At 50.9% G+C, this 15757-nt stretch overlaps 3 protein-coding genes across 3 annotated transcripts; 2 read left to right on the top strand and 1 right to left on the bottom strand.

The window, feature by feature from the left end:
* Nucleotides 1-1515: 1515 nt before the first annotated feature.
* Nucleotides 1516-2733, bottom strand: EsH8_X_000337 (NAD(P)/FAD-dependent oxidoreductase; the record flags this gene model as incomplete). Its single annotated transcript, XM_083274425.1, has 1 exon — nt 1516-2733. One exon carries the CDS (start codon nt 2731-2733, stop codon nt 1516-1518), a length of 1218 nt encoding a protein of 405 aa, XP_083119817.1.
* Nucleotides 2734-10920: 8187 nt separating this feature from the next.
* Nucleotides 10921-12183, top strand: EsH8_X_000336 (TauD/TfdA dioxygenase family protein; the record flags this gene model as incomplete). Its single annotated transcript, XM_083274424.1, has 3 exons — nt 10921-11088; nt 11148-11880; nt 11936-12183. 3 exons carry the CDS (start codon nt 10921-10923, stop codon nt 12181-12183), a joined length of 1149 nt encoding a protein of 382 aa, XP_083119816.1.
* Nucleotides 12184-13651: 1468 nt separating this feature from the next.
* Nucleotides 13652-15667, top strand: EsH8_X_000335 (major facilitator superfamily domain-containing protein; the record flags this gene model as incomplete). The annotated part of the gene is made up of 7 exons (XM_083274423.1): nt 13652-13921; nt 13996-14088; nt 14145-14192; nt 14249-14442; nt 14499-14663; nt 14715-14900; nt 14956-15667. 7 exons carry the CDS (start codon nt 13652-13654, stop codon nt 15665-15667), a joined length of 1668 nt encoding a protein of 555 aa, XP_083119815.1.
* Nucleotides 15668-15757: the final 90 nt, after the last annotated feature.

Here is a 15757-nt window from a genome sequence, read left to right as displayed (position 1 = left end):
CTGCGCGACTAAAGCTGGGCATGACTGGCTCAAACATCACGCCGCAGGTGCACCATTTGCCCTCGACGCTCACCGCATCCGGCAACTTGCGCGTTTCCAAGCAAAGGGCTATTGGTGGACTCTTGGGTTGTGCCTGCAGTTGCGGGCCAATATCCCCTCTGTCGGGTTGCTTGTGCAGGTTTGCCGGGCCTAGATGTGCTTGGCTGCTTGAGTCGTTTGGGCTTCGCAACCCGTCTGTCTCCATGGCGGTGGACCGCATACCTTGTGGTCCAATTTGAAGTCGGTCGGCCAGTTTGCCCACCACCCGTCATCGTGCTGCCGTGCACCACGGCACCCCAGAGGCGCATTAAGCACCTGCCGCAATGCTTTGTCGAGCGGGGTCTCACGACGCTCCTTGGATGTATCGAACAGGAAATGAGGCGATGGCCGCTTCCAAGGTTGCATTTGGTCTCTGTGTGTGAAGCCCACTGCGAGCCGCCCCAGTCCAACGTCCCTCTGATTTGGTCTTCTGCGCGGCCGGCCGGATGATGCCAAATCAAGGGACCATGCTCAGCATCTGCAGTATTTGCGCAAATACTTCCCACAATGTCTCAAGCATCAGTCACGACTCAACTGCGCCGTAAGCCTTGAGCTGTCACCCATTCAAATTACCCGGGCCAGGGGGCATGCTCCCCGCCAGTCGCCATCGGCCGTTCGTGTCCAACAAGATGCCTCCCGGAACGCCACGTCTCCGTCCCTTGGGTTCATTATCCCACCCACAATCTTTGCCCTCCCACCGTAATACACAGCCCCTGGTCTGTTGTTCCAGCCAAGTGGTCACCCTGGATATGCACCTGCAAGTGATCCGAGGCGAAGCGTACCGGGCCAGCGCACTGGCAAGATTCCCGTCTGTGCCGCTCGGCTAGGACACTCCATAATCGGGACGACAGGGCGGCAGGCAACATTTGGAATCGCAGAGGCACCCAACTGAACGTTTTGTCAATGTTTTGCCGACACATTCAGTGTGCGACATGCAGATGTCATTCGACGATAGCAGCTCTATGCTTTACCCGGAACCTGTCTTATGTATTTGACGGACGGCTCTCCTATACATAGGAACGCAGAAAAGAGGGATACGACGAAGTAGCTGACTGGAACGAATCTACGATCGCCAATGCCAGGCAGCGCCATGTTCAAGGAGGCCACACTCGCAACGACTCATTTACCGGTATGGTGGTGTCACCATGCCATGCAACCTTGCGAGCGTCTCTTGCCGCCAAAAAAATAAAATAAAATAAAAAATAAAAAATAAACGAGAAAATTGTCAGCCTACAGCTGCGGGGTACGCGCCATTTCCCGATTCCTACTCCCGTGCTTCTTTCACCGCCAGAACAGGCTCCCCTTCACAGTCAATCCGAGGGGATGGTTAAGCTAATCAGCCAAGGCTGACGTGATGGCATTGTGTCCCAGCCGCAACGAGCTGCAAGCCACCGACGTCCGGGCGTCGCCGTCATGATCCAGACTGCTTTGCTTGTCTTAGGCTGGATCCGCGGATCCCGCCGCTGTGTGGTTCACTCTCCCTGTAAATCTCTGCTCCAGCCGAGCGGAAGTAATCCTAAAGGCGTCAGGGAACCAGCTCCTGAGTTGTTCCTCGGCGCCTCCTTCGAGCATGGCGACCAGCGCCTTCGCACACATCCAACAAAGCACCATGCCGTGCCCTTGGAAACTCGCACAAACCCATAACCCATCCTCGCCCGGCACCTGCCCAACGAATGGGAACCCGTCTGGACTGAATCCCATGATACCTGTCCATTCGGCTCGCACCCTACCTTTGGGATCATCTGTGCCCCAATTGCCGCCGAAATAGCGTGGCGTCGTCTCATGTAGGTATGAGCTGATGACGGGGTTCAGCTGCGAGTCATCCGTGGTTCCGTATTCACCTAAACCCTCGTCGGGCGCGCGGACCAGCCCGCCCCCGATGACAATGTCGCCGGCTAGCTTCGTTCCAGGTGGCTTGGGAATCATGTACTCGTAGCCACCCTCATAGATGAAGCTGTAGGTCGTCGCAAGTCCTCCGCTGGGCATCTTCGAACCCGGCCGGTGAGCCGTGATCTGTCCCCGCATCGGTACGATGGCCTCTTGAAACCGCGGGTGCAGGAATGCCGTGTAGCCGTTGGTCGCGAGCACAACTCTCCGCGCCGTGATGCTGCCTTTGGGTGTTTCCGCTATCCAGCTATAGCCATCCCTGGCGTCATCGCCGAGCCTTTTGAGGCTCAGCGCTGGTGTCTCCGTAAACAATTTCATGCCTTTAGCCACGCAAATCTCCAGCACGCCGGTGGTGAAGCGGTACGCCGAGATGCTTCCTGCCTCATACCCCACGCCGCCGCACAGCCCGTCCCCCGCCCCGTGGAACCGGCCTCGGATCTCCTCCGCATCGTAAAGTTCATACCGCGACGCATCCTCGCCGGGCATAGCTTGCCTCATCGCCTCAATGGCCTGCTTCGCCGCCTCCCATTGTGCGGGGTCGTAGATTACGTCTATGGTCTGACATGGTCTGCTTTCCGTGTCTTTGAGGTGGGTGGCAGCGAAGCTGTGTACAGCACGGAGGTTTGCGAGTTCCAGACGGGCGATAAGGCATGCGGTTTCGGTGCCAAAAATGGAGGCGTGGTGAAGGAAGGAGCGATAGGATGCGGCTTTGGTGTGGCCCCCATTTCGGCCCGTTGCGCCTGAGGTTAGTGTGCGGGCTTCCAGCATGGTGATGTCAGAAGATGCGACCGGAGATGCTGGCGAGGGGGGTTCCGAGGTGGATGCTGAAGATAGGAGGAAGTTTGCGATTGCGGCGCCAGTTATGCCACTGCCTATTATCAGGGTGTCTGTTCTTGAGGGTAACGTAGAACTTGAGTTGTAAGTTGAGAGAGTCGAGGGAGGCGAGTGCCAGTAGCTTTCGGATGGATTAGGCACCGGGAGGTTGACGGGGATGCGGGCTCTTTCGTCCATCTTTCCTATCGCTGTGAATCTCAGCGAGATTATTCACAACGTGGTGATGATTTGGAGGCGGCCTGTTGTTGAGGTGTTGAATGAGTAAATTGGTGTTTTGGCGTAGCGCTGTGTGGAGTTAAAATGATGTCTATGTGAGTGTTGCTAAAAACTCCAGGCTTGTCAAGGTATGCCGTACCGTCTTGTCCGACGCGTCTCATGCATAAACTTGTGGTTGTTTACTGTAACACGACTTTGAGAGGCTTTGATAATCATATTCGTCAAATGAGGAGCTCTCCCCTTCACGGTCGAGATAAGGCAAGTCTATGCGGGCGATTCACGGTGCGGGGTTCCGTGTCCGGTCGCCGGATATACATTCCCGTTTAGGTGTCGGCGGTCCCCCGTCAACAGCTTCGGGCCGCCGGCCACAGGCTGCCGGGCAGACTTTTCGGCCTTCTTCAGGCATGCTGTGCCCGATAATCCCCCCCAAAAAAACACTTCAAAAATATTTGGCTGTGGCGATTAAAGTTTTCCTGGGTTCCATGGTATGCTTAGGGGGCGTGGTGTGCATTGAGGTACGATTGGGCGACTGGAGCTTCACGTCAAGGAGATGGCCGTTGGGTGGTTTGATTCGGCACAGGGGAAGTAAAAGTTTCTTCATTCAATGGCTCTGATGAAAAGGCAACAGCCCCCCCGGGTATTTCGCCTTGATCATCTTGAGTCCTGAATGAGACCAGCCGGCAGGTATCTACTACATTGTTTTTCCTCTCTCAGTCCAACAGAAACAAACACCTTGGGCGCGCTTAGAGCCTGCAAGGAACTCGTGCTCTGCTGTTCACATTCCTACGTTTTAGGTCTAAATTACGTTTTATATTGAGTGCTTCTGCTATTTGTCTACTGACGAATGTCGTGCGCTTCGATGAGACGAAATGCTTGCTTGAGAGTGGTACCTAGAGGAGAGTAGCCAAGTAGTCAGACCAGACAGCTTCGGTCGGTGTCCGATCGGTGTTTAATAGCTTGCTGAATAAACATGCATGGAGGTTCCCATATGTTCACCCCATCACCCTGATACTTGTGATTGCGAGAGTTTGGCGAACAGTCCCAGATCTGCTGAAAATCATTGCGCTGGCCGGAGTTGACGTCATAGAGAAAGAAATGAAGCTTGCTCCAGGTATGGGACGCCGACTTTCAGCTGGATTTTCTATCAATTTGACATATGAAAGAAATCAAGTGCATCTACTGCAACGGCCACTATCTTAATCCTGTACCTTCGGTGAGCGGCACAATCTGGGTGTTTTGGGCAGACGCTGTGACGGGGACTCTGCTTCTGTAGGAGAGCGGAGGCCCAGGAAATGATTGGCAAAGGCTTGGAGAGTTCGGACAGTTCTATGAAGCCAGTTCTTCAGTTATGTTTTCTTTAGAAATGCATTGCGCTGATATTCCTCGTTGAAATAGTGAACTGAGCTTGTCGGTGTCGAGGAAAGAAAGCAATATTGTTTCATCCATCTCCAACTGCCTTTAGCATCTCGGGAAGCACCTTTCGATTGGATCAACCCGTCCATAGGGTGGACCTAACCACTGGAAACATGGCGACCGAGGGCTGCATCATGCCCTATTTAGTATAAGGCACGTCGCAGTTGTCAATCCAAATTGCAGCCCTGTACGCTGTCACAATCCCAATGTTGATCTATTTGGATTGAGCCACAGTTTACGAGCATTTGAACCGCCACTATGCCCCTGTATCCAGACTTGGACGATCCATGGTTCCCACTTACCAGTCCTGCGGCGAGCCTTGAATGCCCTTCCACAAGGAAATGGTGTGGCACAGAGACCGAAGTTTGAGAAAACCAGATGCACTATGTCACAGTCTGTACGTTCCAGTCAACCGCAAAAAAAGCAGAGGGAGGTGAAGACCATAATTCCTCTTTCTATATGAGGGTATTGCTCAAAGTGTAAACCACGGTTCATGTTGACATGAAGTCACGACAACATGAGAAAAATCTCACTAGGAAATATCATCGCCCAGTTGCGCCACTCTGATCCAACCATAATAGCTGAACTGTTAGTCGTTTTATCTGTTATCGTTTCAAGCCTACTACGAATAAAGTTTTGGCCTTTTGTGGAATTCATGCAAGATTTTCCGGGCTACTTCAGGTATCTCCATTTTCTGTCCCGTACTTTATAATTCCCCATGGTCTTGCCCATCATCGTGAGTTTTCAAAAAGGGAGTACTACTGACGACTGACATCATCAAAGTAATTCCGTCTCTCGTACTTCCAACTGTTATACAACACTCTCATCAACAATATTATCATATGGCAAGTAGTATTGAGGGCGTGAGACATAACGAAATGAACGATTGGATAGGCGTTGTCATGGATTCTCCTTGCAAGCCTCTTCGAGAAGTTGTCGAAGCAGGCAAAAACCTTCCAAAGACAGCAAACTCGATCACCGATGGCGACGGTTCCAACTCTACTGCCCCCTTTCTCACGCCGGTCCACGCCATATACAACACCCGTCGGGTTAATCTCGTCCACGACGCACCCGTAGCATCAATGTCCCCGATGGCCACAAGTACGAGATCCCAACGGGGCGTTGAATTCCCGGCGTCGCAAGCCCCGACAAATCAATTTGGATCGTCTTCACATCACAGTCCCAACAAAATCCCCGTAATGAGCCACGAAGACATAATTATTGGTGTTGTGGATGAAAACGGACGCGGCTGGCGCCAACCGCATATACCCGCCCGGAGCCTAACTCGTCTTCGGACCCCTCTTCCTTCTAGCCGTCAGACTTCCCACCCATCACTCAAGGAGAGATCGAAAACAAATGGAAAAGTTTCAAGTCCTACGGCTGGCTTAGACGAAACAAATCAGGTAGCTCAAACAAAACCTGCTGAGAAGACTTTAAGACAGTCCTCGATCCCCTGCTCAACTTCCAAGACCGCCCTGGTAAGATCGGAATCGGAGGAAAACACCGTCGACCAGCTGAGAAAGGATGACTGGTCAAATTTTTCTACAGAGGCCAAGCATAATCATGCCTCAAGTGGTTGCCAGCAAAGCAAAGAGGAAAGTGGACAAAAATCAAAAGCGAAAACTAAGAGAGTTCTGTGTTCCTGCAGAGACAAGAAGTGCGCTAAAGGGAACTTGGTTTCTCTCCGTACGCAATCTGAACATCTACGTGCTGATGTGATCAGGCAAAATGGACGAAAGACGACCCACCCTTGTACAAATTGCCGCAAATCGAACCGGGACTGCTATAAATCGACGTACAAGTCTTGCGATGGTTGCGCTCGAAGGAAGGAGGTATGTTCTCTCAGCGGTGGAATTTCGAAAAAGGAACAGCTTAGACGCAAGAGGGTTGAGATGAATTCGACTGGAACTGCCGAGGATGCTCGAGATAATTCTGGCAGCATCAGCGAAGGGTCAAGTAATACTATTGAGGAGGCTTAGACAGTGCGAATGGCCTTTATGATTCCCCTCCTGTCATTTCTTTCGTTGGTAATCACAAGAAGTTAAAAGCATGCAGGAGAGACAGAAACAGAGAGAAACATAACGAGAGTCTATGGTTGCGGTAGATTGTATGTCAGCATCCAAAAAAAATTGACGCATAAAATTTGGCCGAAATCCCGCGGGGAAATTTGCGTAGAAATGTCTCCCTTCCACCGTATTAAAGATCATTGAATAAAGCAAGTATTATTACCTCTCAAACCTCTTTTTGATACTGATTGTTTGGCAGAAGTGATTCGACTTCCAGGCCTCGGGCGCGGTGGGCCCTTGCCGGAGTGGCCCTTGACTCATTCATCTCAGATGGATCGAGGAAATATCTAGACCCCAATTCTTAAAACTTAGGCATCTTCTAATTGCCCTATATCACGATTACCCGTTACAGCGAAAGCCCTGTTTCTGGTGCCGTGACCGGCAAAACTAGTAGAGGATAAAGCAAGCAGGCTCGACACTCCAAGCTCAGTTGATATGCCACTCTGCCAGGCCAGAATGATATACTGTCATATGTTTTCGTTGTCTCTCGGAGTCTTTGAAAAGTCATTTTACCTAGATGTAAATTATAGGCACGGAGGATATCCCAAGGACACGGTTTCAATGTCTTCTATGCGTGTCATCTTTCTTTTGGAAGTCCAGGGCATTACAGCAACAACAGTATATTTCTAGAGTGGTTCACGGCCATCGAGAGCCGATTGGCGGATTCCAGTGATGTTTTCAAATGGCTTGGACATGCTTAATCTTTGTCTCAAAGTCACGCCAGTCATAATCATAGAATCGAATGTTGCCTGGTGCGAGAAGCTCTGTAGTGTCTACCTTCTAGTCTAAGGCGAGATTCCTTGTAACTTCCGATTAAGGGGACATCAAAAACAAAAAGGAGGCAGAATTTTGACAGTCGATAATATTGAAAGATGGAATCAGTGGACATTGACGACTCGGCCCCACTCGGTTTGTCGATGCAGCAGGTATTGACACAGGCGTAGTTGATTCTATCTGCTGAGGTGTGCGGCAAGCTTTCTTAATCTTGACCAACCCTCGCGTTCGGCTAGCCGTTTAGAGCACCTGGAAGCCCTGATTGCTAAACCCCTCCTTGTCCCATGTGTGGGAGAGGATAACATATTCAGAGGTATCTTCGTCGAATAATTCTAACCAATGAATGCCCAAGTGTGGAATTCTAAGACTGTGTTTTCTTGTCAGGTAAATGGCCTGTACTCGATCTATTCCTTCTCTTTAAGAGTTGACGAACACCAAGCTTATGAAATAAGCCGCAACTCAAGTCTAACTCCTGCACCAATAAGTCTGTTTGCCAAGGGCTGACCCAACATGGCCGGCGTCAGCACACCGCCTCTAAGCCTATGCGCCAGAGTCTCGTTTTCGAGATCTAATATCGCCATTGCAGCTTCGGCAGCCATTATTCCCGTCAGCACATACGGATAACCGTCATACCTCATGCTCGCATACACGCCTTTATGCTCCATGCTTGATTTTGAGCCATCTGAACTGTCCTGAATCAAATCCGCAACGGCGATCCCACGGTACTCAATAAAGTTGGTCTTCCTTTCTTCCTCTGTTGGCCCAGAGCCTGTTGGGAATAACCATCCCACGAGCCAGCGCAGAGGTGGAAAAACTGCTGGAAATATAGTCATGGTCCAAACGAGAAGGGAAAGGGCCTTGGCATGGAACTGTGACGGGAATCTTTGGGCGCTCCTGAAGTTGAAATTGGGACCGTAAGAGGAGAACTCGAGCCCGTTATTTCTAGCTTGCTGCAATAAGCCCCAGCTTCGCTGAACAAGAGCTTGATCGTGTGTAGATGACACGCCAAACCCGAGTGTGCCGAACTCGTGCTGCTTCAAGATGTGTTCGCTGATGCCCTCAGCAATGCCATCGTCGTGAGCCTCTGCTGGTTGAACAGGCAATAGAGCCCAAGGCTTTGCTGCATCAAGTATCTTTTTAAGCCCCTAGGAAGAAAAACTTGTTACGAGGCCGTTGAGACTACCGCCGCTTGGCTGAGTCTTTCCATCGTGAGTGTAGACAAGGGCAGCTGATGTCGATGCTTGGAAATCACTCCTAATCATCTCCGCCATCATAAACGTGAGTAGGTCAGCAGGCAAACTGACGATACCGCACGATGGGATCATCTATTGCTATAAGCATCTGTCAAAGAAGAAGTTATTTAAGAAGTAGATAGTTACTGACAATTGAACTAGTTGATTTGGCCACCTTGTTATAATTTCGAATCATCTCAAGAACTGAAGGTGACTCGCCATTCCTCAATGATAGTTAGAACTCCCTGTTGCATCGGTTTTTATGTCACTCACACATCGACGTAATGTGCACCGTTCTCGGCGCACATCTTGAACGGAATTACGCCAGACTTTGGAAAGGGTCCAACGGTCGCAATGATGCACCTCGTTTGCCTTGCTAAGCGGCCAAGATCCTTCTCTGTGAAGTCGACAGTAATTGCATCTGCGAACGTCCTTATTTAGCCATGAATAACAGTGAACCGTTCTCGGAAGTCTGAGTACCTGGCGCATGTCTAGCAGGGCTCTTCAGTTCTTGTGCCATTACTGACAACTTCTCTTTAAATCTGCCTGCAATGGCCCATTTCAGTCCTTTAACATGATTTGAGAGATGCGCGGCGGTGAATTGGCCGGTGAAGCCCGTAGCCCCAAGCAAAATAAGGTCATACTGCCGAGCTTGGCAAATTTGCCTAGAGGGGGGGGGGGGGGGGCGTAGCGACAACAGCTTATTGGGTACACAGCCGAGATGGATTATTAGCAGCTTCTCCTCTCTCCTGAAGAGATCATTATTGGTCAAATCGGGCAATGGTTCTGTCCGCGTTGAAAAAGAGGCTAAAGAAACGTCCCGACGGCTGTCAAAAGTATCCGACAATGTTTGACGTTGACTTTTTGCAAATATGAGGCCAAAGACAAGCATGAGTTCGAAGCTAAATAATTCGGTTTCGATCCCTTTTTCTTCACTCTCCTTACTTCTTACTCTTTCTACAACAATGTACCTTTAGTCGAACGAACTGGAGCCGCCTCACTTGTTTTCGTCCAGAATGACCTCCCCTTCCGGACTTTGGTTCAGCAAGTTCATAGAACGGGAACGGTGGCTTGTAGTGCACCAAAGTCCATCTCCGTCCTTTCATAATCGGCCAAACAGCTCGGCTACATCTTGGACCGCCGGATCAAAATCTGTAGGGAAATTGTAATCATCAAAGAAACGGCTATTTTCTGGACTCAAAGGATCAGGAAGAGCAGGGATTTTTACCGGGCTTTCAGCAGCTCAAACTGTAGACATAAGAAGAATCTCACTGGTTTGGAGACAGCCAAACTGCAAATTCATCTGTAAAACAAATTTGACAATAGAGTTGAAGCTTGGGTTCAATATTTTCACGATACCGGATTGCAAACCAACTGTTAAATCATGCCAATATGGCACGATTCTTGATAAACCTCATACGCTTCGGTCATCTATTTAGCTCTTGCATGAGTTCGTGCTTTACATGCGTACAGGGATTTAGATACGGCAGGCGAAAGACGACAATATGGGACCAAGTCAAGACCGTCAGTTTGCCGGTCGATGCCGGTCGCTCCGAAAAAAAGGTCCGACAGGCCTCCCGAGTCTGGAGCCGGAAGAGACCGGAGCTACGGAAGCGCAGCACACATGATATGCTCCATATTGGGCTAATTTGCCGACTACCGACCGACTTCCAGATCTGCGGCATGCACCACATGACGGAGATGACTCGGTTGCTCACTCGGCGCGAGACGAAGCCGCATCCTGCCAGTTGCCACCGAATTCATCCTTCCAACTACCAGTCCTGGCTTCCCCAGCCAAAATTAATACATCTTCCAAACTTTCCGCGTTTTCTGGTGTTTTAAAGTAAGTCCGTGCCAAACACAATCCCCTAGAGCGCTTGAATTTTCCGAGAGGCAAAACGGAACTCCAAGAGATGCTATGCAGATTGCGGGGTCTTTCACACCCACTGAGTCGTATCAGCGGATTGCGTGCTCGATGGCTCAAATAGCAACATTGCAACCACAATTGCTAATCAACGGCGTTCTCGACGGCGTCTCTGGTGCTTATCCTATCATTTAAGCGTCCTCCTTTGATATGGATGGCGTCATCGCCCTCCATCCCACCAGCCCCAGCACCTCCATCTTTCCGTCTCGTGTGCTGCTGAAAGCCAATAGACTTTCGTGCTTGAAATCAGAGATCGGAACCGTATCGGCTGGCACCACCAGGTATTGTTCTCATGCGGCACAACGCAATCAGATCCCTGTTAGCATGCAATCATTTTGGATGAATGCCCCTCATCGGGTATGTTCCGACATCGACGGCTTTTGGAGGGGTAAGCTATATAAGCCCACGGACGTACCTTTGCGTAGCTTGAGCAATTATTACAAAGAGAACATCAAGCTTGAGACTAAGCAAACAACAAGAAAGACAGCAAAACACAATGGCGCCTTCAGCAACAACGACTGCCACAGTGACCGACCCGGCCAACCTGCCGGTGAACAACCTTCGCTTGTACGCTGATGGTTCCGGTGATTACAAGGAACTCTCTGCTACTACATACGATAAGGATACTGAGTCTAAAGGAGGAGACGGCCACCAGGGCGCCAAGGTTAGCTCTTTCATATTCTTCAACCCGGAACAGCCGGAAACTGACTTTGGGAAATGTAGTACCCTCACTACCTTCCCACGTGGAACCCTGAGCAAAAATACCCTCCTCTGCAGCCATTCCAACACTACGAGCATGGCCGGGACGCAAACCCCAGCTACCCAGACCTGCTTCCCGAGGGAGCCAATGTAACAGACTTGACGCCCACGACAGGCACGGAGGTCAGGGGTGTTCAACTCAGCCAACTCAGCAACGCCGGTCGTGACCAGCTCGCCCGCTTTGTTGCGGAACGCAAAGTAGTCGCTTTCCGCGGGCAAGACTTTGCCGACCTGTCCATAGAAAAGGCTCTCGAATTTGGCGGCTACTTCGGTCGTCACCACATTCACCCGACTTCGGGATCCCCCGAGGGCTTCCCTGAGGTACACCTCGTCCACCGTGCTGCAGGTGATAGGTCGGCTGAGAAGTTCTTCGCTACCAGAACCAGCTCCATTGCATGGCACTCTGATGTCTCGTATGAGCAGCAGCCCCCAGGCACGACTTTCTTGTACATTCTCGACAAGCCTGAGACGGGAGGCGACACTTTGTTCTGCAACGCTGCCGAGGCGTACAACAGACTCAGCCCGCTATTTCAGGAGAGGTTGCACGGCCTACAGGCAGTTCACTCCGGCCTTGAGCAGGTTGCCGCATCCGTAAAGAAGGGCAGCATCAAGCGCCGCGAGCCCGTTGCAAACACCCATCCCATTGTTCGTACGCACCCGGTCACGGGCGAGAAGGCTCTCTTCATCAACCCTCAGTGTAAGTTGCTACATTCTAGGCCCTTCCTCGTCACCTTGCCTGACTCAATTGCCAGTTACTCGTGAGATTGTCGGCCTGAAGAAGGAGGAGTCCGATGCTCTTCTCAAGTTCCTTTACGAGCACATTGCGTGGGGTGCTGACTTCCACGCCCGTGTCAAGTGGGAGGAGGGCACCGTTGTTGTTTGGGACAACCGTGTTACTCAGCATTCTGCTTTGATTGACTGGAATAATGGCTCGAGGAGACATTTGGCTAGAATCACCCCTCAAGCCGAGCGGCCTTACGAGACGCCTTTCAAGGGTTAGAATGATTATGATGTGATGGAGGTTGGAGTTGCGGCGTGAATATCAAAGACCAATACGGTCAAAGGGAGCCAATAAGCCTGGTAACAACGGTTGAAAGCTACAAAATCAGCACAAGATTGACTGTATTTATGAGAAATGCCAAATTGATTACGAATGGGTTGGAATGAATCCAACTTGCTTTGAATGAACGGATCATTTTGCAACACAAGCTTCATATCCCGTATACGGTAGATTGATCTGGTAGTTTTGTGTGAAGAAATAAAAAGGTTCGAGGGCCTTTCCAGAACGACTCCATCTCATTAGTGTGCAACAGGCCCTCTTCATATCCCAAACCTCTGGTTGGCTTACCATAAGGGGGTATCTCAGCTGAATCAATAGAAGCTATTTACAATGAGGTTACTCCTGTTTCTCCAGGTTGGCCACTGATATGTCTTGGGCCCTCATTTCCGTCTTGGACGTCATGGTGAGTGGGTAAGCCCCTACCCGTTCAGAGAAAGCCGTCAATAAAATGGATAAAACGCCGAGCTGATAACTCGCTTCGCATTGAGTCGCACAAGTCTTTGAGGGGTTGGCACTAAAGATGCGCGAGGGTTGGCAATGAGCGCAGGTTGTTGATTTTTCTGTTATCTGATTGGTCAATGTGTATCAGATCGGGCCAGACGTGTGTCGCAATTCCATGGCTCTTATCACGCAATCCGCACTCCAGCCTTTTTTCGTCCATATACATGCAGGTTTTCATGCCACTCATGACACCCAAATCGGCACAAAGGGAGTCAAAAGTGGGTAAAGAATTATCCTCGTCATCATACGCATGGCAATTAGCTCGCCGTTTTGCGGCATTGGGCAGCCTTCCCCGGTTGGCATCTGGACCCCTTAAGCGTCCCCCCAATTTCCCCATGGATCCAGACGGGATTCCTTCCGGCTTAACTAAGTTCGTCCGTTGTAAGCTGTTTTTCTTCACCCGTAATCTTTTCTCGTCTAGTAGCACTACTACGGTAGGCGAGTCTTGTCGCCCAGCTGCCAGTGACGGTATTCAACGTCGCCAGGGCCACCCCGGGTCACACCCCCCACGTCCACCAGCACGAGTCGTTGGACCATTGATGCCCAGCGCAATTATCTCAAGCGATTGCACCATAGATAAGACGGTTCATTCGTCAAAGGGTACGAACCGCTTATGATGTGATCGCCTTGGATCATCGCGACAAAGTGAAGGGTTTTCTCCCTCCCTTCTGCCCCCTGCCACCCCACGCCAGAACGGATGGTTGGGATGGATCGGATTAAAGACGAATACCCAGATTACCGGGTCCATGAAGAGAATGTATAAAGGTTCTTGCATCTCCGCGGGCCGGACCACGTTCCCGGTGCATGTACGGTTATGACGCTGCATCTGAAGCTCTAGAGAACCAACTGCAGGGCTTGCCTACATTTTGTCAATTGGGTTGTAAAGCTTTCTCCAATTGTCCAGATCATGGCCCCTACCGAGGTTGAAGGTCCCTTCAAGGACTCGACCAAGGAGGTCAGTGTCTCTCAGGCCCAGGCCAATACCGACACTTCAGCTTCCTCGCTGCGAGAATTGTCCGCCGACGGTTATGGCTCAACAGACGAGCATGTCTTCTCTGACCCCATCATCGCCGATCGCTGGCGCAAGGTTTACGAGAAGGCACAATATGAGAACCGCCACCGTTTCGATCCCAGCTACCAATGGTCGGCCGAGGATGAGAAGAAGTTGATCAGAAAGGTATGGTGCCTTTTGTCTACCTGAACGATGAGAAAAGCACATTTTCAAGCGCATACTAACTTACATGGTTACAGATTGATAGAAGGATCATGGTGTGGGCGTGGGTCATGTTCTGCGCTCTTGACCTCCACCGGCGAAACATTAACCGTGCCATTTCCGACAACATGGTGAGCAGGATCGAAAAGGACAAAACGAGAAGGACAATGACTGACATAGAACACAGCTTCCTGAGCTTGGAATGAACACGAACGACTTCAACTATGGACAAACGGTCAGTAGATTTTGGGAAAGCAAATCGTGGCGTTACTAGGCTCACACGTGGAATAGATCTTTCTGTTGTCTTTTCTCGCCGCGGAATTGCCCAGTGGACTCATAAGCAAGAAGCTTGGTGCTGACGTGTGGATCCCATCCATCATGATTGGTTGGTCCATCACGGCTGGCTGCCAGGCGTTCCTGTCGAATCGTGCTGGCTTCTACGCCGTCAAAGCCCTTCTTGGTCTTCTGATGGGTGGCTTCATTCCGTGAGTCTTGTGCGACCTGATTGGTGGCTGTTGACATTGACTAAAACTTTTCGCAGCGACATTGTCCTCTGGCTCACATACTTCTACACGTCTAGAGAGTTGCCGCTTAGACTCGCATGGTTTTGGACTGCTCTTAGTACTGTCAACATCGTGGGTTCCTTGGTGGCTGCCGGTGTGCTCCAGATGCGCGGAGTGGCGGGATGGTCTGGCTGGCGGTGGCTGTAAGTTGACGTCAGGATAAGAATCCAATCCTGCGAGCTAACATTGGCTAGTTTCCTTCTTGAGGGCATTGTGACCCTTATCATTGGCATTTTCTCATGGGGTTTGATGCCCCCCGGTCCCACCCAGACTAGGAATTGGTTCCGCGGTAAGGATGGATGGTTCACTGAACATGAGGAGTTTATCATGGTGAACCGCCTGCTGCGGGACGACCCGAGCAAGGGTGACATGCACAACCGGTACGAAAGACTCCATACCCTGCCGCAAGATAATAGAAGCTAATCCACAGAGCAGAGAGGCCGTTGGACCATCCCTCCTCTTCAAGGCCGTCAAGGACTGGGAGCAATGGCCGCTGTATCTGATTGGTCTGACCACGTACATTCCGCCGTCCCCGCCCAGCACTTACCTTTCATACATCCTGCGTCAACTGGGTTTCTCCACGTTCCAGGCCAACCTGCTCGCCATCCCGTCGCAATTTCTGTTTGCCGTAAACCTCCTGATCATATCTTGGGTTTCCGGAAGGTTCAAGGAGCGGGCGATCGTTTCGTCCATCTCAAACATCTGGATTTTCCCTTGGCTTGTTGCGCTCGTGGCTTTACCGGCTAGTACGAGCACCTGGGTCAGGTACGCCATGTTGACGGGCTTGCTAAGCTACCCCTACTGCCACGCCATTCTCGTCGGCTGGAACGCGAAGAACAGTAACGCGGTGCGAACGAGGGCTGTTAGCGCAGCGTTGTATAACATGTTTGTGCAGGCGGGCAATATTGCAGCGTCTAACATCTACCGAGACGATGACCAACCTCTGTACCGCCGCGGAAACAAGATTCTTCTGGGCATCTGTTGTTTCAACGTTGTGCTGTTTTACTTTGTCAAGGCCTTCTACATCTGGCGCAACAAAGTCCGCGACAGGCGATGGAATGCCATGACAAAGGAGCAACAGGAGGATTACTCCCTCAACACAACAGACGAGGGCCAGCAGAGACTCGACTTCCGATTTGCGCACTAGATGAACCCGTGTTTGCTGATATTCGCATTGTCAACTCAGTCCGCGCATGGTGGGCTGGCCAATGACGGGTCATCTGAGGGATCGAAGCAG

This window comes from Colletotrichum jinshuiense, chromosome 10 (assembly GCF_051148585.1).
Source record: "Colletotrichum jinshuiense chromosome 10, complete sequence".
NCBI classification, from domain to species: domain Eukaryota; kingdom Fungi; phylum Ascomycota; class Sordariomycetes; order Glomerellales; family Glomerellaceae; genus Colletotrichum; species Colletotrichum jinshuiense.
This window is presented reverse-complemented; position numbering and strand designations above follow the sequence as displayed.